Below are 26,553 nucleotides of genomic sequence, written 5' to 3'. Positions count from 1 at the left end.
ATTTTTCAAAGCAAAATGAAACTTTTAAAACACAAAACAACCTCTTTGGCGATATTTTGAGATCCAAACACTCATAAACAGAAAACAAGAACAAAATACAGATAAAACAGGTTTCTAGTCAGAAAGGCACCGCTAGCAAGGTGTTCGAGATGTCCTCCTTCTTTTCAATCAATTTGGGCCGGGCCTGGTCAGTTTGTGGACTACTGAACCCATGTCATTCGCACAAATGTCTCTATTTTGGGGTGATCTTTAATTTTTGGCCCTCAGATTTGTGATCTTTAATTTTTATTCTTCAGCATTTTTTGACGCGGCATAATTTAGATTTCGTAAAGCATAATTTATGTTTAACTTCAGAATATGTACCATAACATACACACAAATTATGCCGTACATGACAAAACTTTCAGTACTCAACATAATATAAAAAATGGCATAGTTTACATTTAACTTCGGCATCTATATCATAACATCCACAAAAATTATGCCGAACAAGGCAAAACATTCAACACTTGATCAAAACTGAAAAATACGACAAAATTTATGCTACAAAATTTAATTCCTACAAAATTTATGCCGAGCGAGGAAACAGTTCCATTTTCGAAGATAAAAATATTAAAGAAATTATGTCATGCAAAGTAGGTTGGATATTTTCACTAGATAAGTCATAGGACGAAAATTAAAGACCAGTGCGTTTGAAGCGCAATCCGCGCAATATGACAAAGTCTAGGTGGGCTGAAAAAATGGCCCGACTATGTGTCTTGACAACTATAGTGGCAGATATCATAACCGATGGAACTACAACTATGTCCCGTTTCTTGTTTAAGTTGTTGGATGCATCATACATGAATAATTGATTCAGGGATATTTTAATTCGTTTTGGTAGATTTTTTTCTTTTTTTTCAGAAACAACTCTATTGATCTAGCAGAAAGATATGATTAAGCCTGTTAACCGGTCCGGTTGGACCGGTTCAAACCGGTAACCGGACCTGTTAAACTGGAACCGTAACCGGAACCGGTGGACCGGTTCACGGTCTACCGGTGATTTTTTACCAGTCCGGTTTGCATTTTTTGGGACCGGTAAATCGGAACCGGCCGGTTAAATCCGGTTAATCAGTCAAAAATAATTTTTTTTTTAAATCTGTTTGTTGGCTGACTGGGCTGGACCATTGGGCAACGGTCCATTTTGCAAAAATGGTCATTGCCGACGGCCCCAAACTCCCCTTTTGGCCCCCCAAACTTTTTTTTTTACACTTTAACCCATCCCCCACTCCTATATAAACCCATCTCCATTTTCAATTTTAATCCACACCAATTCACTCTTCTCTTTCTCTCAATTTCTCTCAATTATAGCTACTTTGCAACAATTAGCCACTTTAAATTTCTCTCAATTAAATATTATAAAGTTTTTTTCTACTTTCAATTATTAATTTTGCAATTATAAAAAAAATTGTTGGTGGAGTTGGTGATTTTGCAACAATCCGAAGTAGCTCCAAAGCTTTGGTGGATTTGCAATTCTAGCCGCCTTCACTTTGGTGCAAATTAGTCCGGCAATTTGGTACCTTCATTCCAACTCTATCTTTATTTTCCGCTATTTAATTTACGCAATTTATTTTCTTGTCATTTATTTGAGTGTGTTTTAAATTAATTCTATTTAATAATGTCGAAGAGATTCAAACGTGGTGCCTGTAGTAGTGGTATTGTTAGGGGTGAGTTTAATAAGGAAACATTTATTAACGAAAAACCTAATTTAGGTATTGATATTGGTGGAAATAATCCACTTTTAGATCATGAGGTAATGCAACAATACTATACCGGACTTTTAATGAAATTGATGATGAATGATGATGATGATGATGAAACACAAGCCCCCAAAAATTCCATAGGAGATACAGGTCCTACCCAATCACATACACAAGACAAACCGCCAAAAACTCGTAGGCCAACCGCTAGAATTTGGAAATTTATGACTAAGGATAAGGAAAGACAAACAGCTACATGTAATTTATGTAAACAAGAATTTATTTTTAGGCAACAAACTAGTAAGGATGGTGGAACAGGTTCACTAACGGGTCATATGAGAGGTAAACATAAGGAAATTTGGGGAGAGCAAACGGGTTCACATGTAGGGGGTATTCAAATGACAATAGACTCATGAACCGGTAAATTTTTTAGCTATGACAAGAAAAAAGAGCATGTAGAAATAGCTAAAATGGTAGCTTATGATTGTTTACCATTTTTCTTTCCTTCGGGTTTGGAGTTTGTTACTTATATTCAACGTTGTTACAATCCAATGTTTGAGGGTATTCTTAGAAGTACTTGTAGAGCACATATTATAGATTTCTATAAAAAAATATAGATTTTATTTGCGCCATGTATTTAATTCTTTAAATTGTAGTGTTTCTCTTACCGCTGATTTGGGTCTTAGTCTTAACAAGTTAGATTTTTTTGCTATTACATGTCATTGGATTGATGATAAGTGGGTGATGCAAAAAAGAATTATAGCTTTTTATATGACGAAGGGAAAGGTCGTCATGACGGAAAATTTTTAGCGGATTCAATGTCAACTATTATGAATTTTTTTAACATTTATAGAAAAACACTTTGTATTGCTTTAGATAATAGTTCAAATAATACAAAGGCGGTTGGTCTTTTAAAAAGGGAATTAAACCCTCCGCTAAAAAATATTTTTCATGTGAGATGTAGTTGTCACATTTTAAACTTGATTGTTAGAGATGGTCTTGACTATTTTGAAGATTCTATTCAAAAAGTTAGAAATGCGGTTGCTTTTCTTTTTTGTAATGCTAATAGGCAAAAAATGAGAGATTTTAAGAATTCTTGTGTGCAAAATGGCCTTAGACCTAGGAAAATTCAAATAGAAGTTGACACTGCGTGGAACTACACTTACATTATGTTACAACAAGCATATGATTATAGGATTCCCATACAATAAGTTCACAACCATTTTAATACTGATAGTGATGATTGATTAAATATTACCGATTGGGAAGATGTTAAGGAATGTATTGAACCGTTACAAAATTTTTATAATGCATCTCTTGCTTTTTCTAGACAATTCTATCCCACGGTAACCGGAATTTTAGCTTACTTAGCGGAAATAGCTAGAGTTTTACATGAGTATAAAGATAAATTTGGTTATCAAGCGGCTATTTTTAATATGACTACAAAATTGAAGAAGTATTTTTTTCTCATCCCAACTTTATTTATATTGAGTTCTCTTTTAAATCCTTATTTTAAAATGTCTTATACTAGAGCATTGGTTGGTCAAATTTATAACTATTTAGAAATTGACGAGGAAGTTGAACCATCTTTAGAACAAGCCGAGCTCGCGATTGATGCCGAGTTTAAAAAAGTTTTTAGTCATTATTCTAATTTGGAAGAAAGTGCTACACCCGTTGCTCCACGTCCTAGTACTTCTCAAAGTAGCAAAAAGGGATTGTCGGGTTTGTCGAATTTAAAAGTTTTACATTCACGTCCAACTCCTTCTCATAATGCAAACTTTGATGAATATCACCTTTATTTGATGCAGTCAAATGTGGATATCAACCAACTAGATGATTTGGACGTCTTAGCATAGTGGAAGAGATACAAGGCAAGTCATACGGTACTTTCAAGAATGGCTCGAGATATTCTTACGGTTCAAATATCAACCGTGGCTTCGGAGAGTGCATTTAGCCAAGGAAGACAACAAATTGGAGACCATAAATACTCATTATCCGGATTTAGCTTGCAAGTACTACTTTGCATTCGCGATTGGATTAGATCGGAGCGAGGCAACCAAAATTTAGAAGCGGTGGAAGGCGAAGAGGAAGAGATTGAAGATTTAATAGCAAGTGGAGACCAAATGGAAGACTATGAAGATATCTCAATGACCGAAAATGATATGGCGGATATTAGCCAAATGATTGACACTTTTTGATTTTATTATTCTACTACTTTTTTGCAACTCATGTATTACTTGCAAGTTAAAAAAAAAACTACAACTTGCAAATAAATGTTATCCGTGAATGAATAAAATATATGACTCATTGAGCTTTCTTCTATTTACTTGTGTTCATAATTTACTTATATTAAGTTAGGAATATACCTAAAATATACTAAAAATATACTTATAATATACATCTACTTAAATTAAAAAATAGAAAGTTATACACTTGAAAAATAACTAAAATATACTAAGAATATACTTATAATATAAATATACTTAAGTTATAAAATAGGAATTTATAAACTTAGAAAAAAATTAAGTTATAAATAACTTAAGTTATAATACATATAACTTAAACATATATATTTATTTAAGTTATAATACATATAAGTTAAGTTTTTTCTGTTAGTTAATTTATTTTTAAGTTAAGTTTTTTTTAAATTTGTAAATTTCTATTTTATAACTTAAGTATATTTATATTATAAGTATATTCTTAGTATATTTTAGGTATATGTAGCTTAAGTTAAGCATATAAATTAATATATATATATACATATATGCTGTTAGTTAGTAAATATATAAACTTTACTTATAAACTTATATAACATATATAAATATACCTACAATATACTAAGAAATACTATAATATACATATACTATACAAAAAACAAAAAAAAGGATTTTTTTGCAGTTTGAACCGGCCGGTTCCGATTTCCAAGATTGGAACCGCTTAACCAGAATCGGTTAATCGGCAACTGGTGGCCGGTTCTGATTTTTTGACCGAAAATCGGCCGGTTTTATAACCGGTTGCCGGTCCGGGCCGGTCCCAACGGGTTAACGGGCTTAGATATGATCAGCAAAAGGTCTTTTAAAAAGTATAAAATGAAATAAAACCATAAGATATAAGTTAAGATTATCGGAATGTCTAGAGAAAGTTTTAACTAAATTGGGACAAGGGAGTTCAAATTGTTCAATTGGTTCTATTAATTAATTTTTGCATTTTGGCCAGCCAATCAATTTACAGTCAAACCTCTCTATAGTGACAGTGTTTGTCCGAAAATTTCATGGCTGCTATAGTGAGGTGCTGTTATGCATATATACTGGCATTCGATATTTAGATCTCATTTAGCTGCTATAAATAAAAATACGCAAACAATTAAATTTTTATACTTTTTATGTTATAAACAAAAACAATATACTTGTAAATTTTAAAATCTCAATTGATTTTCATATCTCATAAATCAAAAATTGAAAAGACTAATAAATTAGTACTAAATCCATAACTAGTTGTACCACACAGATAAAGAATTAAAATCTATGGAAGATATGCATTATAAATTAATTGAGAATTTAAATATTTCAAGTTTGACGTAAGAACTCTACAATTGTAGGCTGTTTCGTAAATTCTAGTCTCTTAGTGATAATATAATGCTTGAACTGACGAAGAATTTTGTCCAAACTTTCAGCAAAAGGAAATTCAATAGCTTTCCCTTGAAGGCTATCTAAGTGCTTAACAATTGACTCTTCTATCTTCAAGTTGCAGTAGGTTGAGGCTCTGCATCGACACTTTTGTTGTCACATAATATATTTCTTACAAAATATTATTACACGCTATTTGAGTATGACTGTTATAAATAGGTAATTTTACAAAGAGTGTACCGCGATAATGGATGTCATTGCTGTTTTAGGCAGAATGCTGTAATAGAGAAGTAAAATGTTACATGAAAAATTGGTTTCGGAGAAAATCAGACCGTTATAGTGAAATGCTCTTATAACGAATGAGAATTATAGAGAGATTTGACCGTAGTATCTTTTCTTAGATGAAAAGTTCCCTCACAGTAATTCGGACTAATATAAGCAAGTACCATGAGTCCATGGGTACTATTTCAAATTTGATTCGATATCTTACTAAAGAGAATACTCATGCTGTGCCATTACCGAGAAGAGCTTGAAATAGTTCAAGATAGAGTGGACAAAGTCAGCAACCAACTTAATTTGGATCCATCAACAGATAAATAAATTTAATGTAAATAATCTTAATAAAAGATAAATTCTTAGCAGTTTCTTTGGTGTGTGAATTTTACAATCTATTCTAAGACTTGACAAGAAAAAATTCTAAATGTTATACTTCTTAACATATTCCCACGTAAGCAAGCTTAGTCGTTATACTTCTAGCATATTCCCACATAAGCAAGCTTAGTCATTGCAATTGGGTTACATGAACGCCACATGTCATTTAACTTATTATATGTGATGCCTACGTGATAATTTTTTTAAAAACAATCTGGAAAATTGATTTTGTAAAAACAAATCTGGAAATCTGAATTTTTTTTTGATTTTATAAAACCCGTTCTTAAAAAAAATCTCAAAAATTGGATTTTTTTTATTTAAAAATCTGGAAAATTATTTTTTTTAAATCAGTTTTTTCAGAATGTTTTAAAAATTAATCCAGATCTTTAAAAAAAACATTAGGACATTCTTTTTTAAATAAAATACTTTACAGTTTTCCAGATTAAAGAAAATTATTTTCCAGCTTTTTTAATTAAAAAAATCCAATTTTTGAGAATATATTTTTTAAAAAGGGTTTTATAAAATAAAATAAAAATCAGATTTTTAATAAAATCCATTGTTTCCATTATTCTTATTATGTATAAAAATAAGAAGCTATTGTTAAGAGTCAGTTCTTACATAGGGTGAGATAGAAGAGTCAATCGTTAAGCTCTTAGACTGCCTTCAAGGGAAAGCTATTGAATTCCCTTTTGCTGAAATATTGACAAAATTCTTCGTCAATTCAAGCTTTATATTATCAGTAAGAGACTGAAATTTATGAAACAACCTACAATTTTAGAATTCTTACGTCAAACTGGAAATATTAAAATTTTCAATTAATTTTAAATAGTATGTTCCTTAGATTTTAATTCTTTATCGGTATGGTCCAACATGGATTTATTAGTAATTTATTCGTATTTTTAATTTTTAATTAATGAGATATGAAAATCAATTGAGATTTTAAATTTAACATGTATATTATTTTCGTTTATATGTAACATAAAAAGTACAAAAAAAAATTATTTGCGTACTTTTGTTTATAACAGTTAAATGAGATCTAAACATCAAAGGCCAGTATACATACATAACAACACCTCACTTCAGCGGCCATGAAATTTTCGGACAAATGCTATCATTATAAAGAGGTTTGACTATATTTTTGAATACTTTGCTAACGATAGAGGTACATTTGGCCCCAATTTGTAACGGGAGGGGCAGATTTGGTCCAAACTTGTAACGGGGAGCAAAAGTATCCAATTTATAAAAGTAAAGGGATATTTTTGACCCATTTCCCTTAAATACTTTATGTTTGGTGAATTACCTTTTTCCCCCTAAAATAAATAGGGAAAAAGGGAATGGAGGAGATTACAAGACGGGTGAAACTGAAGTTAGATTGATGGTATGCTTCATTTTATAGGTAAAGCTTTAGATACATAAAATGTGCTATTTATAAGTTAGTACAAGTATGAAACCCTGCAAAAGTAAAAAAACTAACTACAACATTTCTCTATTAATTGTATTAACAATAATATTCTTGTCACTCTCCCCCAATCTGAAGTGGAGGAACGAACATGAAGATTGACAAGAAACTCCTTAAATTTTGTAACAAATGATTTTAGTAAAAACATCTGCAAGTTGTTGCGAGGTGGGAACATGAGAAACAATACAGTCACCCCAGCTAACTTTTCAAAAATAAAATGATAGTCTAAAGCGACATGTTTTGATCCGAAGTGAAAGACAGGATTATTTGCGAGCGGATGGCATCTATATTATCACATATTGTAAGTATGGAAGTGCGAACATAAATACCCAACCCGTAAATAAATTATATCTATATAGCATCAGTAGTTGCAAAAGCCAGAGAATTGAAGTGGAAGCATTTTTGATATTGTTTAGCCCAAGTGAAAGAGGATCACCCAAGAATTCCATCACTCAGGGAGGAAAGGCGAAAATATGGTCGAAAATCAGCTCATTGATTAGAAAAATTAGAGCGAGAACGAGTGTTGACTTCGACCTTTACCTCAGTTTGAGTTACAATGACGGAATTATTGTGTGTTCCTTTACGGTATTGATTGACATGAGATAATTTGAAGAATGCGGTTGAGGGTGGTGCTTTAGTCGAAGCAACTAAAACAGTGTGAAGAATGGAATCGTCATATATGTTGCATAACTTTTTTAGTAAGTAAAAATAGATGCAATGTTAAAAAAGATGAAAGTGTTCTTGTCTCATTTAATCCAGAAACAAAGTTACAATAAGAAGGTGGGACTATGCTGGAGATAATCCTCCATGAATGGGAATCTTTTTTAACATTATGAAATTTTGATTTCAGATGAATTGACAAGGATGAAACCTGATCTAGTAGGACACAAGAACATCTCATGCATGCTTGAAAGTTTCGCAAGCGTAATTGAGAAGTGAGTCAAGAATCGGGAGGAAAGAGTGCTGCGTTAATACAAATGAGAATTATAGTGTCACTTGAATCCACAAGTGATACTCATCATGAGTTGATGATGGGACTGGAATAGAGTCATCAACCAAGGGAAGAAATTTGTAGCTTTATTAGAACAATAAGAAAAAACTTCTTCTAGTAAGAATATTAAGATATGTCAACTCAATAAATACAAAATGTTTGGTGTTTGCAATAGTTGGAGGAGAATTTGGAAGTCCCAAAAAGATTGAAAGAAGATGACTTGAGTTGAAGAAGTCCGAGTGGAAAAAATAGTTTGGGAAGCCATGGTGCTCTGTACCAAATTAAAGTTTTAAATATAAAAACCTCATGGTGTGAATTACAATGGCATGCACAATAGCACAAATCAAAGGCCATGAGCCCATGATGTGTGCTATTTATAAGTCAAGTAGAAACTGAAAAAAAAAAATGAGAACAAAAAGTCTCTATAAATTACATTTACAGTAATATCCTTGAATTTTTTTTCCCCTAATGAGTATAACATATACTAGATGGCCTATGCCCGTGTTGCGCACGGGCCCAACACTTTAGATTATAGTGTATTTATGTGTATGTAGTTGTTTTTTAATATATATATATATATTATATTCAAAACACGATTAATATAACATTGTAGTTTGTGCTCCGTATTTAAAATTTTATTATATTAATGTTTGCTATGAACACAAAATCGGTAAATTTATTAATATTTTTTAAAAGAGAAGACTTGTTTAAAAGGAAACTATTTTCTTCTCTTTGAGATAAAACAATAGCATTTAAGCATCAGTTGATACTTTTAATTTTAATTCGATTAATTTAAAGGTGTAAAATACTTATTATTTTTTTATCAAATTTTGATTTGGACAATTCTAATTCAAATTATTAAATTAATTTTATATGTTTAAAACAAAACAAAGTAGAAATTGATTTTTTATTTAAACGAAGAAATACTAGTTTTTAATTTTTAGTAAATGTTCTCGGTTAGCTCATTTTACTTGTCATGTTGTCTTTTGCTTGGTTTTTTAAGAAAACGTCGATTAGAATTATAATTGACTAATTTACCTTATTCATTATTTGATCTGCGTTTGGTATTTTTTTTTTTACGACATTAATTTCTTTTCACATTTATTAGAGTAAGAATAAAAATAAAAAAGTAATTAAATTCTATCTTATTTTAAAATATAAATATTTTAAGTATATTTATGTAGTAAACATAACAAATAAATGACATGGCGGAATAGCGAATACAACAGTTTAATATCTAGATTAGATCTCAGGCTAATATAAAAAAAAAAATTGTATGGTTTGACTACTTAACCTTTTGAAGAAAAGCAATTTCATGGATTGACACACACGTGGTAATGAATTCATCATTATTGACTTAGTGAGATACATTGAAAATTACATGAATATTGTTTGATTTTTTAATAGGGGGTGCACTTTTTTTTTTTGGACATTATTAATTTGCACTATTTTTATGCATATATATATACTATGTTCAAAACACGATTAATATAACATTATAGTTTGTACTCTGTATCTAAAACTTTATTATATTAGTGTTTACTACGAATACAAAGTCTGCACTTTTTTTTTACATTATATTTTTTAATAAGGGGTTCACTTTTTTTTTTTTGATATTACTTGATTTTGTTAATATGGGGTCCACTTTTTTTTACCATGAGTTTGGAGATGGTGAGATCCATTTTTTTTTATATTGCTTGATGTCGTTTAGTATGGGGTTCACTTTTTTTTTTGGACATTATTAGTTTGTACTATTTTTATGCATATAATATATATACATATACTATGTTCAAAACACGATTACTATAACATTGTAGTTTGTGCTCCGTATCTAAAACTTTATTATATTAGTGTTTGCTACGAATATAAAGTCTGCACTTTTTTTTTAACATTATATTTTTTTTTAATATGGGGTTCACTTTTTTTTTTTTTGATATTGCTTGATTTTGATAATATGGGGTCCATTTTTTTTTCCCATGAGTTTGGAGATGGTGAGTTCCATTTTTTTTCTTACTCGGTGTTATTTAGTATAGGCCCCACCCCCGCCCCTTTTTTTTTTAAGGGACAACGGACGACGAAGCATGGGTCTAAACCCATGCTTTATATAATTTTTTTTTATATTGCTTGGTGTTGTTTAGTATGGAGCCCACCTTTTTGGAAATTATTAATTTGCACTATTTTTATGCATATAATATATATATATATATATATATATATATATACACACACACTATGTTCAAAACACGATTAATATAACATTATGGTTCGTGCTCCGTATCTAAAACTTTATTATATTAGTGTTTGCTATGAATACAAAGTCTGCACTTTTTTTTGACATTGTTTGTTTTTTTAGTATGAGATTCACTTTTTTTTTTTTTATATTACTTGATTTTGTCAATATGAGATACTATGTTCAAAACACGATTAATATAACATTGTAGTTTGTGCTCCATATCTAAAACTTTATTATATTAGTGTTTGCTACGAATACAAAGTCTGCACTCTTTTTTTTTACATTGTTTGTTTTTTTAATATGTGATTCACTTTTTTTTTTATATTGCTTGATTTTGTTAATATGGAGTCCAGCTTTTTTCTTTTCCCCGTGAGTTTGGAGATGGTGGGTTCCACTTTATTTACTTCTTTTAAAAATTTTTAATATTGGTTGGTGTTTAATACGGGGATCACACTTTTTTTTTTAAATGCTTAATTGGTTGGTGTTTAATATGGGGACCGCACTTTTTTTTTAAGTATTTTAAGTATGCTGCTGTACAATAATTTCATTTGCTCCCACTAATGGGTTGATATGCATGTGACAATAAATCCATCATTATTGATTTAATTGTTTGATTTTCTAAGCACTTTTGTATTTTAAGTATGTTGCTGTACAATAATTCCATTTGCTCCCTCTAATGGGTTGACACGCATGTGGCAATGAATCCATCAGGCTATATGGGCCCACATTTTTTTTTCAAAAATTAGAAAGCGGATATATATATAAGTATTTTAAGTATGTTGCTGTACAATAATGTCATTTGCTCCTACTAATGGGTTGATACGTATGTGACAATAGATCCATCATTATTGATTTAATTGTTTGATTTTCTAAGCATTTTTGTATTTTAAGTATGTTGCTGTACAATAATTTCATTTGCTCCCTCTAATGGGTTGATACGCATGTGGCAATGAATCCATCATTATTGATTTAATTGTTTGATTTTCTAAGCACTTTTTTTGTTTAACATTGTTTGTTTTTTTAATATGGGATTCACTTTTTTTTTTTTAATATTGCTTGATTTTGTTAATATGGGATCCACTTTTTTTTTCCCGTTAGTTTGAATGTGGTGGGTTTCACTTTTTTTAAAAAATATTAGTAGTTGTTTAAAATATATTAGCCACAATTTTTTTTTGTGAATGACGAAAAAGTGGTGGGTGGACGACGAAAAAGTGCTCACTCACTCTTCTAAATAGTTATTAGAATAAAGTTTTTGTTTTTTAAAAAGTAAACTCACGTAATTTGTAACTATATTACTCCCTTCGTCTCAACTTTTCTGTTCCTTTTTTATTTTATATGCCCTTAAGAAATATTGATTAGGAGGTTAATTGACCTACTTTACTCTTATTTATGTCTAAACTATAATCTCTCTCCATTAAATGTTTATTCTATTTATATGTCTTCTCGATTAATCACAAAATTCTATTAAGGGTTAAATAGAGATTTTTTTTTAATTAATACGTCTTGAACTTCAAAAAAGATAAATAATTTTGAGATAATTATTTTTAGTAATCACGATAGATAATTTGATATAGAGGGACCGTTTGATTTTTCATTCATGTTTTCAATTACGGCGTCTTTAACTTTTTAAAATTCTATTCTCAATGTCATTGACTTTTCCAAGATGAAAGTATTGAGAAGTCAAATAAGAACAGTCGACGACAAAACATAATACAGGAAGGCAATCAACATTCGTTGAACTTTTCTAATTTTCAGAAACACATGAAAGTTCCAACTCCTCTTGCCTTTATAAATACAGCAAAAAGTGTCTCCCATCAACTAATCAGCTTTATGTACTTGTCAAATTTTCATTAGTTTAATTTCCAGATATTTGTGTTAGCTTACGGGTCCAACTTGAACGTGAAAAAATAGCCTATGGCCGAAACGGCGAACTTTCGCTATCTTGGAATTATTAGTTACAGATTAATACACTCCCTCCGTTAATAATAAGGGTATATTAAGAACTAAGTAATAAATTCTATCTTGATTTTTTATATAGGACAAATAAAAGTAGATATTTATTTTTAATAGAGTAGACAATTGAAAGTGGATGAAGGAAATATTCTTATATTACTTATTTAATTATGGTGTCAACTTACTGTGATTTGGGTGGAAATCTTTCAAATGATACTCCACCTGTTTTATTTATATAGCATAGTTTAACTCGACACGAATTTTTTTTATAAAAAAATGACATATGTGTGATTATAAGACTTAAAATATGTGGTCTTAGACATGCCATAATATTTATCTGGCCATGAAAGTTTCTGATTGAGGAATGAAAATGTCCTTTTTCTCATACGAACTAATAAGAAACTCGAAATAGTATTATTCTTCTTAAACGTGGAGAGTATTATTTACCCATCTATGAAAATTATTTTTGCGAAGCAGCGACGGATGACACCAGTGTCCATAAACACCTAATGATGAATTTTCACTCACTCTATATATATATGTCCATACTTAATCTTCCCATGAACATATATCCCTCTTAATTTCGTTTCCCCCATTGGTCTTTCTTGTCCCCAACAAGTGACCATGGCTTTAATCTTCTCGATTCTACAGCATACCAAGTCTTTTTCTTCCTCTAACATATATACTTATGTCCAAAGAAGAATGTCTTTAATTCCCAGAGTTGGAGCCAGATACATGTCTAGTGTTTCAACTGTAAATGCTAAAGCTAATGATAGAAAAGAAAATATTGTAATAGTTGGGGCAGGAATTGCTGGCCTTGCTTCTGCTGTTTCACTTCAGAGGTTGAAATCACTAACTTAATTTACAGCCAAAGTAATTGTTTCTTTTTTTTTGTTGTTGTGAATTTTAATAATTGTGATTTGTTGTTATTTAGGTTTGGTATTAGAAGCTTGGTGCTTGAGCGGGCTGAGTCCTTGAGAACTGAAGGAAGCTCAATAACACTTTCTAAAAATGGATGGAAGGCACTTGATGCTATTGGAGTTGGTGATGAACTTAGGAGTAAATTTCTTGAAATTCAAGGGTATGTTAGTACAACTCTTCTGTTTCAGCCAAATCCATTGCTTATTTGTTTAGTCAAATATATCAAGAATTGGTTGATCGCATGGCTAAGACAAATGTATGTGTAGCACAAATTGCTTTCAACTCGAACTCTATATATATATGACTGACAATTTTTAAAATACATATCTATAGAAGTCAGCAAAGAGAATTTTTTTGAATCTCCTTGTTAGAGTTTCCAACTCCACCACGAAATGTGTTTCGAAGTTTCTTAAGTTTGATGTTGATTGTGACTTCTGCTTTGCTTTGCATGATTATCAGATTTGAAATGTTCCAATTGCAAATCCTGGACTTTTTGTTGATATTATAAACTTTGCAGGATAGTAATAAAATCAGATGAAGGAAAGGTGTTAAACTCCTTTGGGTTCAAAGATGAGGACAAAAGGTAATGTTGATGGCTCTTTCTAATTTATGTGTTTTTTAAGGTAATTTACCATTGCAACTCTTAGTCTTCTTCTACTGATCCCATGGAATTAATGGAACAGCCAAGAACTAAGGGTGGTGGAGAGGAGAGTTTTACTTGAAACACTAGCAAGTAAGCTACCACCAGATGCTATTTCTTATTCCTCAGAGTTGTCAAAGATTGAAACAAGTGAAAATGGTAATACATTATTGCAACTTCAGGATGGAACTCGATTATCTGCTGAGGTAAATCTGCAACTTCAATCCCTCACGTGTGGACCTGATTCTTCTTTATTGGGCAAGCACATGAAAATTCTTCGTTCTGCGTCTTCTCTAATACCATACTGAATTGTGTGATCATTTCATCTAGAAGCTTAAGTTGTTAGATAGGGTGTGCTTTATTTGTTTAAATTATTTCTTTAATGTTGTTCACAGGTGGTGATCGCTTGTGATGGTGTCTGGTCACCAACGGCTAAGTGGATGGGATTTCGACAGCCTAAGTATGCAGGGCATATCGCCTTTCGAGGCCTAGGATATTTCCCTGAAGGACAGCCATATGAACCAAAAGTAAACTACACTTATGGAAGAGGATTACGTACTGGATATGTTCCTGCTTCTAAAACCAAGGTCTATTGGTTTGTCTTGTGCAACAGCTCATCTCCAGGTATATGCTTCATTAAAGCTATTAGGTCAAGTTTTTCATCTCTGCATTAATCGTAAGGTACTTGTCATTAATCGTAAGGTAATTGTCCTTCGATCACATTTATATTATCCGGTAAAATGTTTTAATCATATTTCAGTAGATAGGGGAATCATGGTAGCCTAGTTGGTTGGCTACCTGAACTTCCCCCTTGTTGGTGAGGATTCGATAATATTAATGGCAGAATGGACAGACATCCCCAGAGAAACTTGTCAATATTTTTCACTCTGACACCTTAGTTGATTGTATGACCTATTGGCCACTGGATGTCTGTGCAAAATGTGTCTATTAAACCCTTCAATGACAGTAAATCGAAAAGCTCAGAAGCGTGGAGTTTAAACTTTAAATCTCGAACTCATTATTCCACCAATGTGCCAAAGAATTAGGGGTGAATGTGCATATGATAGTCTTCCATCTTTTATTCTACTTCGTGTGGGATTGTTATTCCATGTATTGACAGCAAATTTTTCCCATGTGGTGCCAGTTGTAACAATAGAGACTCACTTGAGGGCTGGAACTTTTCTGTTAACACCCTTCTAACTTTTGCATCTCTTTGGCAGGTCCAAGGATCACAGATCCATCAATTTTGAGACAGCAAGCTGAAGAACTCGTTAGAGATTGGCCTGTGGCGGACATGTTAAACCTGATTAATCTTACACCAAATGACACATTAACGAGAAATCCCCTTTATGACCGATGGCTTTGGCCCTTAATTAGTCCTCCGCCTTCTAGTGGAAAGACCGTGCTTGTTGGAGATGCATGGCATCCGATGACACCCAACATGGGTCAGGGTGCTTGTTGCGCATTGGAAGATTCGGTAGTTTTGACAGAAAAGCTAGCAGAAGCAATGAATTCAAAGAATATTTCTGTGGAGGAGGCATTCAAAGCATATGGAAGTGAAAGATGGCGACGTGTCTTTCCATTAACAGTAATGGCAAATCGCGTCGGAGCACTGCTGCAGTCCGAGAATAAACTCATATGTTCTGTTAGAAACAACATCATTGTGCCTAAGCTGCTTAAGCCCGAAACAATGACGAGACATGCCAATTATGAATTTGAGCAAAGTAAAAGAGACAAACATTAGTTTCTCAGGAAGGAAACACTTAGCAATAGCTTAAAGAAAATAGAAGTTCCCAAAAATTACAGTTGACAGTGTATTGAAGTAAACATATCCTGTTTTGTGATTCATTCTTTGTAACAACGAACCTGCTAATAGCTGTATTTATACTTCAGTATCAGGATTCAGAATATGCTTTTTAACATGACTATCTAATAGTAGAGTACAAAAGGGAAAACTTTCACTATAACACTTCCTTTTATAGCTATGCTTTGGGACGATTGTTAATCTTTTCCAAAAGCTGCCAGCTGGATGTCACCTATATATGTTGTATACATTTTACTAATTTAACATAAGAACCATGATTGATGATGTCTATTCTAGATGAACATTGGAACTTCAAAGTTCGTCATTCTTTAGCTTCATTATTTTCTTGATCTATGAAACTATCAGTTGCATCGACGTCCTCTGACTCCAGACTTGATGTGAAACTGCTCTTTGAACTGCCTCCGTTGATTTCAGGTTGATTCACAGCAATGTTGACTCTGGCAATAATTGAATCAGCTTTATTCACCATAGTAACTGCTGTGCCGGATAAAAATATGTCTTCAACAGCGAACTGATAGTTATAAGCTATTTTTCTCATACAATATACTGGTGGCATAAATAACATTAACCTCCTACGACCCATTAAACTGGGAAGAACTCAACTAGAGGTCAAAATACAACAAATACTATAAAAGAATAGACTCCCGCGATGAAAGATGAAAGAAAGAAACTTGACGCGCCTTCAAAAAAGTAAAAGAGAAGAATTATCAACTTGAGTACGAGCATCATGGACATACAGGAATGAACTCCTCTTCCCCAATCACAATTTGGAGAAAAAGAACAAAAATCTAACCCAACAGAAGATCAATAGAGGAAACATTTGCCTAAGTACCAATACTCAAAAACCAAACAGCACTGAATTGTCTGATGCACCTTGCAGTATCACAAACAGGCGTGTCGACAGAAAGTTATTGTTTTTTTTTTCTTCTTGTGAATTTTAATGATTGTAATTTGTTGTTATTTAGGCTTGGTATTAGAAGCTTGGTGCTTGAACAGGCTGAATCCTTGAGAACTGAAGGAAGCTCAATAACACTTTCTAAAAATGGATGGAAGGCACTTGTGCTATTGGAGTTGGTGATGAACTTAGGAGTCAATTTCTTGAAATTAAAGGATATGTTAGTACAACTCTTCTGTTTTAGCCAAATCCATTGCTTATTTATTTAGTTAAATATATCAAGAATTGGTTGATCGCATGGCTCAGACAAATGAATGTGTAGCACAAATTGCTTGCAACTCGAACTATACATATGACTGATGAACTTTTAAAATACATAAAGAGAATTTTTTTTTTTAATCTCCTTGTTAGAGTTTCCAATTCCATCGCTAAATGGGTTTCGAAGTTTCACGTTTGATGTTGTTGTGACTTCTGCTTGGCATGATTATCAGATTTGAAATATTCCAATTTTAAAGGAAGTCCTGGATTTTTGTTGATGTCATAAACTTTGCAGGATAGTAATAAAATCAGATGATGGAGAGGTGTTAAGTGCCCTCGAATTCAAAGATGAGGAAAACGGTGACAGTGATCGTCCTTTCCAATTGATGTGCTTTTTAAAGGTAATTTACAATTTCCACTCTTACTCTTCTTCTGCTGATCCCATGAAATTAATGGAACAGCCAAGAACTAAGGGCAGTGGAGAGGAGAATTTTACTTGAAACACTAGCAAGTAAGCTACCACCAGATGCTATTTCTTTTTCCCTAAAGTTGTCAAAGATTGAAACAAGTGAAAATGGTAGTACATTATTGCAACTTCAAGATGGAACTCGATTATCTGCTGAGGTAAATCTGCATGCCAATCTGCAACTTCAATCCCTCACGCGTGGACCTGTTCTTTTTTCCTAGGCAAGCACGTGAAAAATTCTTTGTTGTGCCGTCTTCTGTAATACCATATTGAATCGTGCGATCATGTCATCTAGAAGCTTAAGTTGTTAGATAGGGTGCGCTTTTATTTCCTTAAATTATATCTATAATTCTGTCCACAGGTGGTGATTGCTTGTGATAGTGTCTGGTCACCAACGGCTAAGTGGATGGGATTTTGACAGCCTAAGTATGCAGGGCATATCGCCTTTCGAGGCCTAGGATATTTCCCTGAAGGACAGCCATTTGAACCAATAGTAAACTACACTTATGGAAGAGGATTACGTGCTGGATATGTTCCTGCTTCTAAAACCAAGGTCTATTGGTTTGTCATGTGCAACATCTCATCTCCAGGTATATGCTTCATTAAATCTATCAGGTCTAGTTCTTCATCTCTGCATTAATCATAAGGTACTGCTTGTCACATTTACAGTAACAACTACAATGTTATAATCATATTTCAGTAGACAGGGAATCATGGTAGCCAGGTTGGTTGGCTACCTGGACTTCCACCCTGTTGGTGAGGGTACGGTAATATTAATGCCAGAATACATAGACATCCCCAGCTAAACTTGTCAATATTTTTCATTTTGACACCTTAATTGATTCTATGACCTATTGGCCACCGGATGTCTATGCAAAATGTGACTATTAAACCCTTCAATGACAGTAAATCGAAAAGCTCAGAAGCGCGGAGTTTAAACTTTAAATCTCAGAACTTATTATTCCACCAATGTGCCAAAAGAATTAGGGGTGAATATGCCTCATGTGCATATGATAGAGTTCTAGCTTTTGTTCTGTTTCATGTGGGGTTGTTACTCCCTGTTATTGACAGCAAATATTTCCCATGTGGCACCAGGTGTAACAATAGAGACTCACTTGTGGGCTGGAACTTTTCTGTTAACACCCTTCTAACTTTTGCATCTCTTGGCAGGTCCAAGGATCACTGATCCATCAATTTTGAAACAGCAAGCTAAAGAGCGCGTTAGAGATTGGCCAGTCGCAGACATGTTAAACCTGATTAATCTTACACCAGACGACACATTAACGAGAAATCCCCTTTACGACCGATGGCTTTGGTCACTAATAGGTCCTCCATCATCTACTGGAAGGACACTGCTTGTTGGAGCTGCATGGCATCCAATTACACCCAATATGGGTCAAGATGCTTGTTATGCATTGGAAGATTCGATAGTTTTGACAGAAAAGCTAGCAGAAGCAATGAAGTCAGAATATTTCTGCGGAAGATGCGTTCAATGCAAATGGAAGTGAAAGATGGCAATGTGTCTTTCCACTAACAGTGATGGCAAATCGCGTGCTGCAGTCCGAGAATAAACTGATATGTTCAATTAGAAATAACATCATTCTTCCTAAGCTGCTTAGGCCCGGAACAATGACGAGACATGCCAATTATGAATTTGAGCAAACTAGAAGAGACAAACATTATTTTTTCAGGGAAGAACCACTTAGCAATAGCTTATAGAACATAAAAGTTCCCAAAAATTACAGTAGACAGTGTATAAAAGTAAACATATCTTGTTTTATGATTCATTCTTCGTAACAACGAACTTGCTAATAGCTGTATTTATACTTCAGTATCAGAATTCAGAATATGCTTTTTAACATAACCATCTAACAGTAGAATACAAAAGGTAAAACTTTCACAATAACACTTGTTTTTATAGCTATGCTTCGAGACGATTGTTGATCTTTTCCAAAAGCTGCCAGCGGGATGTCGCCTATATATCTTGTATACAGTGTACTATACTAATTTAACTTTAGAACCATGATTGATGATGTCTATTTTACATGAGAACAGGAACTCCAAATTCCGTCATCCTTTAGCTTCGTTATTTTCTTGACCTATGGAATTATCAGTTGCATCGATGTCCTCTGCCTCCAGATTTGATGTGAAACTGCTCTTTGAACTGCCTCCGCTGATTTCAGGTTCAGTTACAGCAACGTTGAGTCTGGCAACAATTGAATCAGCTTTATTCACCATAGTAACTGCTGTGCGGGATAGAAATATGTCTTAACAGTTTTATTCAGTTACATACTAGTGGCATAGATAATATTAACCTTTTATGGCCCAATAAAACTAGGAAAGAATTAGAGATGACTCAACTAGAAGAACACAATACAACAAAATGCCACTCCATAAAGAATAGACTCCCTTGATGAAGATAAGAGAAACAAAATTAACGCGTCCCACAAAAAAAGAGAAGAAAAAACAACTACTGCGAGTACAAGCCGCATGGACATAGAGGAATGAACTCCTTTAGCCCAACAACAATTTTGAGAAAAAAGAACCATCATTTCTGTTGCCTAAGTACCAATACTCAAAGACCAAACAACAATAAAAATGTCTGATGCACCTCACAGCTAATTTATCAAGACTAATATCACAAACAGGCATGTTGACAGAAAGTTATTCTGGAAAATTTTCAAACAGATTCTGTCTTAATAGTTCAATGTCAAATTTCCTAAACAATGTATGGAAATGATGATTATTGCTCAGATACTTCTCAATTTCAATACATGTATAATTATTTCTAGTCAATTTCATGATCATTTAAGTCACACAAAAGTTATGAGAACAGTATTGCCTTCTGATGAAATACTCTTGTTAACACATTAGCAAACAGAAAACAAGGAATCTAGTCAAAGGTTCAATATGGGGCAAAAGAAAAAAAAAAAAACATCCACTAAACTCCAATTTCATCTTAAATACAGACAACAGAGAACCCATAAATTAAAAGTGCATTTATGTACCTACTAGGCTACTACTAAAAAAAACATAAAATAAAATAAAAATGCAAGTTGTATTATCTTTTCCACAAGAAAATGATCTGATTCTTTCCAATCTCTCTTTAGAAAAGGATCAGCAACAGAGAAAAAAATCAACAAAAACAGCAATTATCTTTTCACATATCCTATTGATGAATCCAACTTTACACAAACTCAACTCAAGAAATACCAAAAAAAAAAAAAAATGCCATTTACCAATTCAACATCCAATTTCCACATGATTCAATACTTCAAATTGCTGATATTACAGAGTCAAAAAAACCAAAGTATAACCAAATGGGTCAGCAAAAATTCAAGTATACATGAAATAAAACCACATCTACTACACATCACAAAAAAAAATAAAAAATAGGGGAACCTTAAACATATTTAGCTGAGGCAAAAACAACAATACTGAGAATTAGGGGGGTTTTAGAAGTAAAAATTACCAGGACTAGAGAAAACCCACAAAATGATAGCAGAAAGCACCAATATTAAAGGGATAACATGTATTGCATTTTCAGCAGATCTGAGACGATTTCTCTCTTTTTTAGCCACGTGTGATTGAGGATTAAACGTCGGTAGTTCTTCAGTTTCACTAGAAATTGTTGATTTCAGATTAGGAGTAAAGAACTCATCAGAAAATCGTGTGGAACTAGATGAACGGTACATTTTCTATTTTTGGTGTAACTACTACAGAAAGTGAAGGAAATGAAAAGAAAAAAAAAATGGAGCGTTTTAGATTTGGAAGAAAAACTGTTAGTTTACGCGGGTTTGGGAAGTTGTCAACCAGTAGTAATACTAGCAGGCAACGTGGGAAATGCAAAAGCTTAATAGAAAAAAGGGAATTAAATTCAAGTGGGACATATAAACAATTATCACCGACGGCCCTACATAACGTACAGTAATATGCAGAACTTGTACTCCTCCGTGCCACTTTTGGTGACACAAGGGGACGTTCCGTAGGTATGTATAAGAATTGAATATCGCTTGGTTGGTTGTGTTAAATATAATGCATTGTAATATATGTATAACTAATTTATGTATTAAATAATATTAAAGTTATTTCTAAATACGTCCCTTCAAAATAACTGTCATTTTAAAAAATTAAGATATAATTAATTATTAGTTTTCAATTTATCCTTACTCAATAAATGTGAAGAAAGATTAATGTAGTGAAAAAAGAGAGTAATATTAAATTGATATAAAAAATACAAGGATAATTTAGTCAAATTATTTTTTAGTTAAGTATTCTTACATAACCTGGAAAAAAAAAACATGATAAGTAAAATGGACTGGATGGAATAAATTAAGTTCATACTCGCAAGTTGTAATCGAAATTGAAATAACTTTGAACTCCGTACATTTAATTATCCCTTAATTTCGAACATGTATGCCTAAACTTCAAACATTTCTTGCCTCTCAAATATCTGTCTTCTTCTAAATAGATTGATAAAAACATCCACTTAGTTTAAGTTCACTCTTCAAATTTAAATTTCAAGAGCGCTTCTTCAAGCTCGCAATAATAACGATTTTCAAAAGAAACAAGATTTCAGCTCCAAATGATAAATATTACCCAAGGGATTTCAACATTTGGTGCTTAAATTTTGAGCCCTCAAACAGTGTTCTAAACAAGATATCAGCTCCAAATAATATCACCCAAGAGATTTCAAGAAATTGTTGGATATATCAAGAAAATTGGTCACCACCTACCAGGTGTACTTCCTACACTGAGTAGTATTCTCAATAATGTGCACCTGATTTACGTAACAGTCTAGTCCACTAATGCTATTATTCAATTTTGGACCTGGACCCACATAACTTTAGAACGCGTTTGATGAGTTATAACATTTCATAATTTTGATGATCGACATATACACCAAGGACTAGGTCCTTGATCAGGTCCCTTGGGCACTGTACGGACGTGACAACTGTAAAGCTGTGGCACTGTTCTGACTTGCAAAGCCACAACAGAACAGTAGTTGCATGTCGGGTAAATGACAAGGATCATTGTAACGTCTCTATCTATATCACATGATCCTCACGTGCTCTAACATGTTGGCATTTGTTTGACCTAGCACTTCAAATCATATTATTCTCATTGTTGAAGCAGCTGCCACTGTTTTCTCGGAGCTTTCAAGATCAAGACTAAATAACTCCAAGGACCACATCCCAATACTGAAGATGTCTTAAGTCCTAGGTTGTTTAATCTTTGTCTTCTCGATATAAATATTGTAAACCTACACTTCTTTTAAAAAAGGCTTTTGTATGTATTTGGTTTATTAAGCTTTTTGAGTAAACGCCTGACTATAGTTAGTTATGTTGAGGTTCAACTAGAGTTAGTGTCACGCCCCAAAACCCACCCTAGACGTGACCGGCATCCGACGTCATGAACAATATCGGAAGAACCTAAACGACACAATAATAACACTTGAACCCGCCAGGTTCAATACTCGCCTCCAACAGTTTATAAAATAAATGTAACATCAAGTTCCTTTTTAATAATTTTTCCTTATTAAATTAAACTAAGTTATAAGTAACTACATATATGAGGATCACAATTAAGTAATAAAATAAGCGGAAGTCTAATATAAGTAAATAGTCATAAACGTGGCAAACACCCATTGAGTCATACGAGATTTTGACAATCTACCCACAATTCTAACAAATATCTATGGAGCTTCTAAGAGACACAACAATCATCTAACTTCGGGACGCAGCCCGGAAATCTAGAATAATAAATGAAACAAGAAGTGTCCCACGAATAAGGATGTGGGCTCACCAAATCAACAGCAGCAGCAGCAAGTTCTCCTAAGCGTCGAGGGTATCACGAACCTGCTCTTCTCCGTTACCTAACATACCATAAAAAACAACAATGGTATGTCTGAGTACTTTCGTACTCAGTGAGTGCCTCGGGGACAACAAGTAATATAAAAATAAAATATAATAATACATAGAGAAATCAGTTCTGAAAAGATAGTATAAAAACTGTCATTCCACTTTATGATTCTTAATATCATTTGTTAAACAGTTTATAAAGCCATTTCAAAATCCCAGTTTTCATTTATGCTTTAAATCAATCAGGCATAAATACCAGTTCCATAATAAAAGTGGATATCAAAATCGCCCACAGAGGCCCAATTCCTTTCAATTATGTTTTTCAAATTGATCATGATTGTCAACAACAATTCCATGAGAGAATAAGAATATCACACATACCAATACAGGCCCAAGAATCAATCACATCGAAGGGACGACCGTAGAGGTTCCCTAAACACTGCACAATACACCAGAATATGGACTCACGGTGGCTACTCTTCCTCCCGAATAGCAAGGCCATTAATACACCCCAGGTAGCGAACCCGGAAGTGGCCACTCTTCCTCCCGAATGGCAAGACAATTAATACACTAGGATCCATAGTGGCTACTCTTCCTCCCGGATAGCAAGGCAAAACACAAAACCAGTTTTCGATGAAACCAAGTCAATAATGGGTTTTCAAGTTCATTATGCCAGTCTGAAAGAATGTTTATTTCAAAGAATGCCTTGCAAATACTTATCATATCATGCAGCTTATAAGGTTTATACATTCTATGTTTAATGTGGGCTTGTCCCCTCATGCACATTAACCATTAATCAAAACATGTAATAGATTTCAAGAGTGTAAAACCAATTCATCATATCATTCAAAACATGCTTTTATAAAGAATCAATCTTTCAAGAGAGTTTGCAAAAGAGACATATAAATTACCTTTATATTCAAAAAGGATTTTATTTTTAAAGAGACATACATCCAAAATAAGGTTTTTAAAAGGGAGACATACAAATCACCTTTATAGTCAAAAATGATTTTAAAAGAGACATACAAATCACAACCAAAGAGTTCATAAAGACCGATCGAAAGAGTATGTTCAAAAGATACATACCTTAAATCCCGTTAAAATATTCCAAACGTAAGCTCCATGATTCAAAGAATCATTCTACATCTAATTGAGGTTTGTATGACCAGTAAACTATATATATTCACCAAATTCGCAGCTACTGTTCATAGCTGGAAACGCACATCTACAGACCTTTAAATCCGATCTTCACCGTTCACATTTAAGACCTATATGTTGGGACCACTCAGTTAAATTTTGGGTTCGATCCAACGGTTAGATAAGAGGGAAGCGTCAATTTAATATGGCTAGTCGGAGGAAATTCTACAGCAAAAATACTAGGGTTTTGTTTTTAACAAAGTGCATCTAAATCAATCCTATTTCATGATTCTACCAACTATCCCATGTCTAAAACATAATAATAATTCCATATGTCCATAAAAGTATGAGGGTGTTACCTTTTTGAAGAAATCCCAAAGCTTCATCCCATATTTGACCTTGAATGAAGTTTCCACAATCTATCGATTTCATATAATGATTCGGTGTTAATCTAGTGATTAATTAAGGAAACTAACTTAGGGATTTGAGTAAAAAAAAACTCACCTTAGAGAGATGATATATGGCTCTGGTGGAAAAACCCTCTCGTTGGACGTTTTTTGGTTGTATTTATAAGTTATTATAAAGGCTTGGGCTTTAAAACCTAATCCTACAAGAATCGGGATTTCCATTTTATACAGCTTCAGTAAATCGGTCATAACTTTTCGTACAGACCTTCGTTTGTCCTACATAATAAATGGTTGGAAAGGTATTTCAAATACCTACAACTTTCATGTTTTGAGTTGGCTCAAATTCCCAACAAAAATACCCGAAAACTGGGCATAACTGAAACTGTCTCAGACTTAGACGAATTTCAGGATTTTTAATGAACTTCCTTATCTCATTTGACCCCGAAAAGATTATTTAACACCATTACCCATCCCAAAGGTGTCACACCCTAATCTTGATCAAGGTGCGATGGGCACCCGACCCTTAGTTAGGGTCGAGCGAACCCGCAGACTCCTATTACACACATGATCTCTTTGGACTTCTAAATCAAATACAAATGAAATTCATAGTAAATGCTTTCAGAATATTCTTTTCATTTTTCTTTAATCAAATAAAATCTGTAACCACATGGACTTTATAACATAACACAAAATGACACATCGGCTGATGGAGCCGCTTACAGACAGACTTCCAATACCCACGACTCTGTCTGCAAAGTCTCTAACATTTATCAGAAATCATAACACATATACTCTGACTCGGCAGCACTCCAGGAGCAAGTGGAGCTTGCCAACGCCGCTGGAACATCTTCTATATTGACTTCTACTCATCTGGGTGTACCTGCGCGGCATGAAACGCAACCCCCGAAGAAAAGGGGGTCAGTACGGAATATGTACTGAGCATGTAAGGCATGGAATACAGAAAAGAGAACCATAGCTGAAACAGAGATTTACCAGAATCAAGTATGAACCTTTAAAACATCAGAGCACTTGCCCTTTGAAATGAAAATCATGTATGTCATCATCATATATCATATATCATATAATGTGCCCCGGCCCTCTAGTGAGGGACGCGGTGAATGAAATCATGTATACCAATGTCATATATCTTATATGCATGTAACGTGCCCCGGCCCTCCAGTGAGGGACGCGGTGAATCATATATCATGTATGCATATAACGTGCCCCGGCCCTCAATGAGGGACGCGGTAAATCATATATCATGTATGTCAATATCATGTATCATATATGCATGTAACGTGCCCCGGCCCTCTTTTGCGGGACGCGGTGAATAGAGTCATCATATGCCATCCTGACCACCACCCCGTCATCATATCATCATATCATATATATAACGTGCCCCGGCCCGTAAGTGAGAGGGATGCGGTGAACAATACAGAGGAGTACGCACGAGAACATATCCTGGCCCGGGACTCAGTGGAGGATACATTA

General features: G+C 33.4%; 2 protein-coding genes and 1 pseudogene across 3 annotated transcripts; 2 read left to right on the top strand and 1 right to left on the bottom strand.

Annotated features, from left to right (window-relative positions):
• Positions 1 to 13,047: 13,047 nt before the first annotated feature.
• On the top strand, positions 13,048 to 16,135 carry LOC132635169 (monooxygenase 2-like). Its single transcript, XM_060351441.1, has 6 exons — positions 13,048 to 13,494; positions 13,587 to 13,733; positions 14,091 to 14,156; positions 14,257 to 14,419; positions 14,609 to 14,837; positions 15,434 to 16,135. The coding sequence occupies exons 1-6, from the start codon at positions 13,277 to 13,279 to the stop codon at positions 15,955 to 15,957; spliced, it is 1,347 nt and encodes a 448-aa protein (XP_060207424.1). The 5' UTR covers positions 13,048 to 13,276; the 3' UTR covers positions 15,958 to 16,135.
• A 552-nt stretch (positions 16,136 to 16,687) lies between these two features.
• LOC132637140 (monooxygenase 2-like) lies at positions 16,688 to 19,479 on the top strand (annotated as a pseudogene).
• Positions 19,414 to 21,608, bottom strand: LOC132635170 (uncharacterized). 2 transcript variants are annotated; one of them, XM_060351442.1, is made up of 2 exons: positions 21,130 to 21,608; positions 19,414 to 19,903 (listed from the first exon to the last, which is right to left on the bottom strand). In XM_060351442.1, exons 1-2 carry the CDS (start codon positions 21,350 to 21,352, stop codon positions 19,728 to 19,730), a joined length of 399 nt encoding a protein of 132 aa, XP_060207425.1. In that variant the 5' UTR covers positions 21,353 to 21,608; the 3' UTR covers positions 19,414 to 19,727. The 2 variants fall into 2 exon arrangements, with proteins under 2 accessions (XP_060207425.1, XP_060207426.1); XM_060351443.1 differs by having other exon boundaries at positions 19,414 to 19,900; positions 21,130 to 21,600.
• Between the last annotated feature and the right edge of the window lie 4,945 nt (positions 21,609 to 26,553).

The sequence above is a fragment of the Lycium barbarum genome, chromosome 4 (genome assembly GCF_019175385.1).
Source record: "Lycium barbarum isolate Lr01 chromosome 4, ASM1917538v2, whole genome shotgun sequence".
NCBI classification, from domain to species: domain Eukaryota; kingdom Viridiplantae; phylum Streptophyta; class Magnoliopsida; order Solanales; family Solanaceae; genus Lycium; species Lycium barbarum.
The sequence above is the reverse complement of the archived record's forward strand: the minus strand, read 5'-3'. Positions and strand labels throughout refer to the sequence as shown.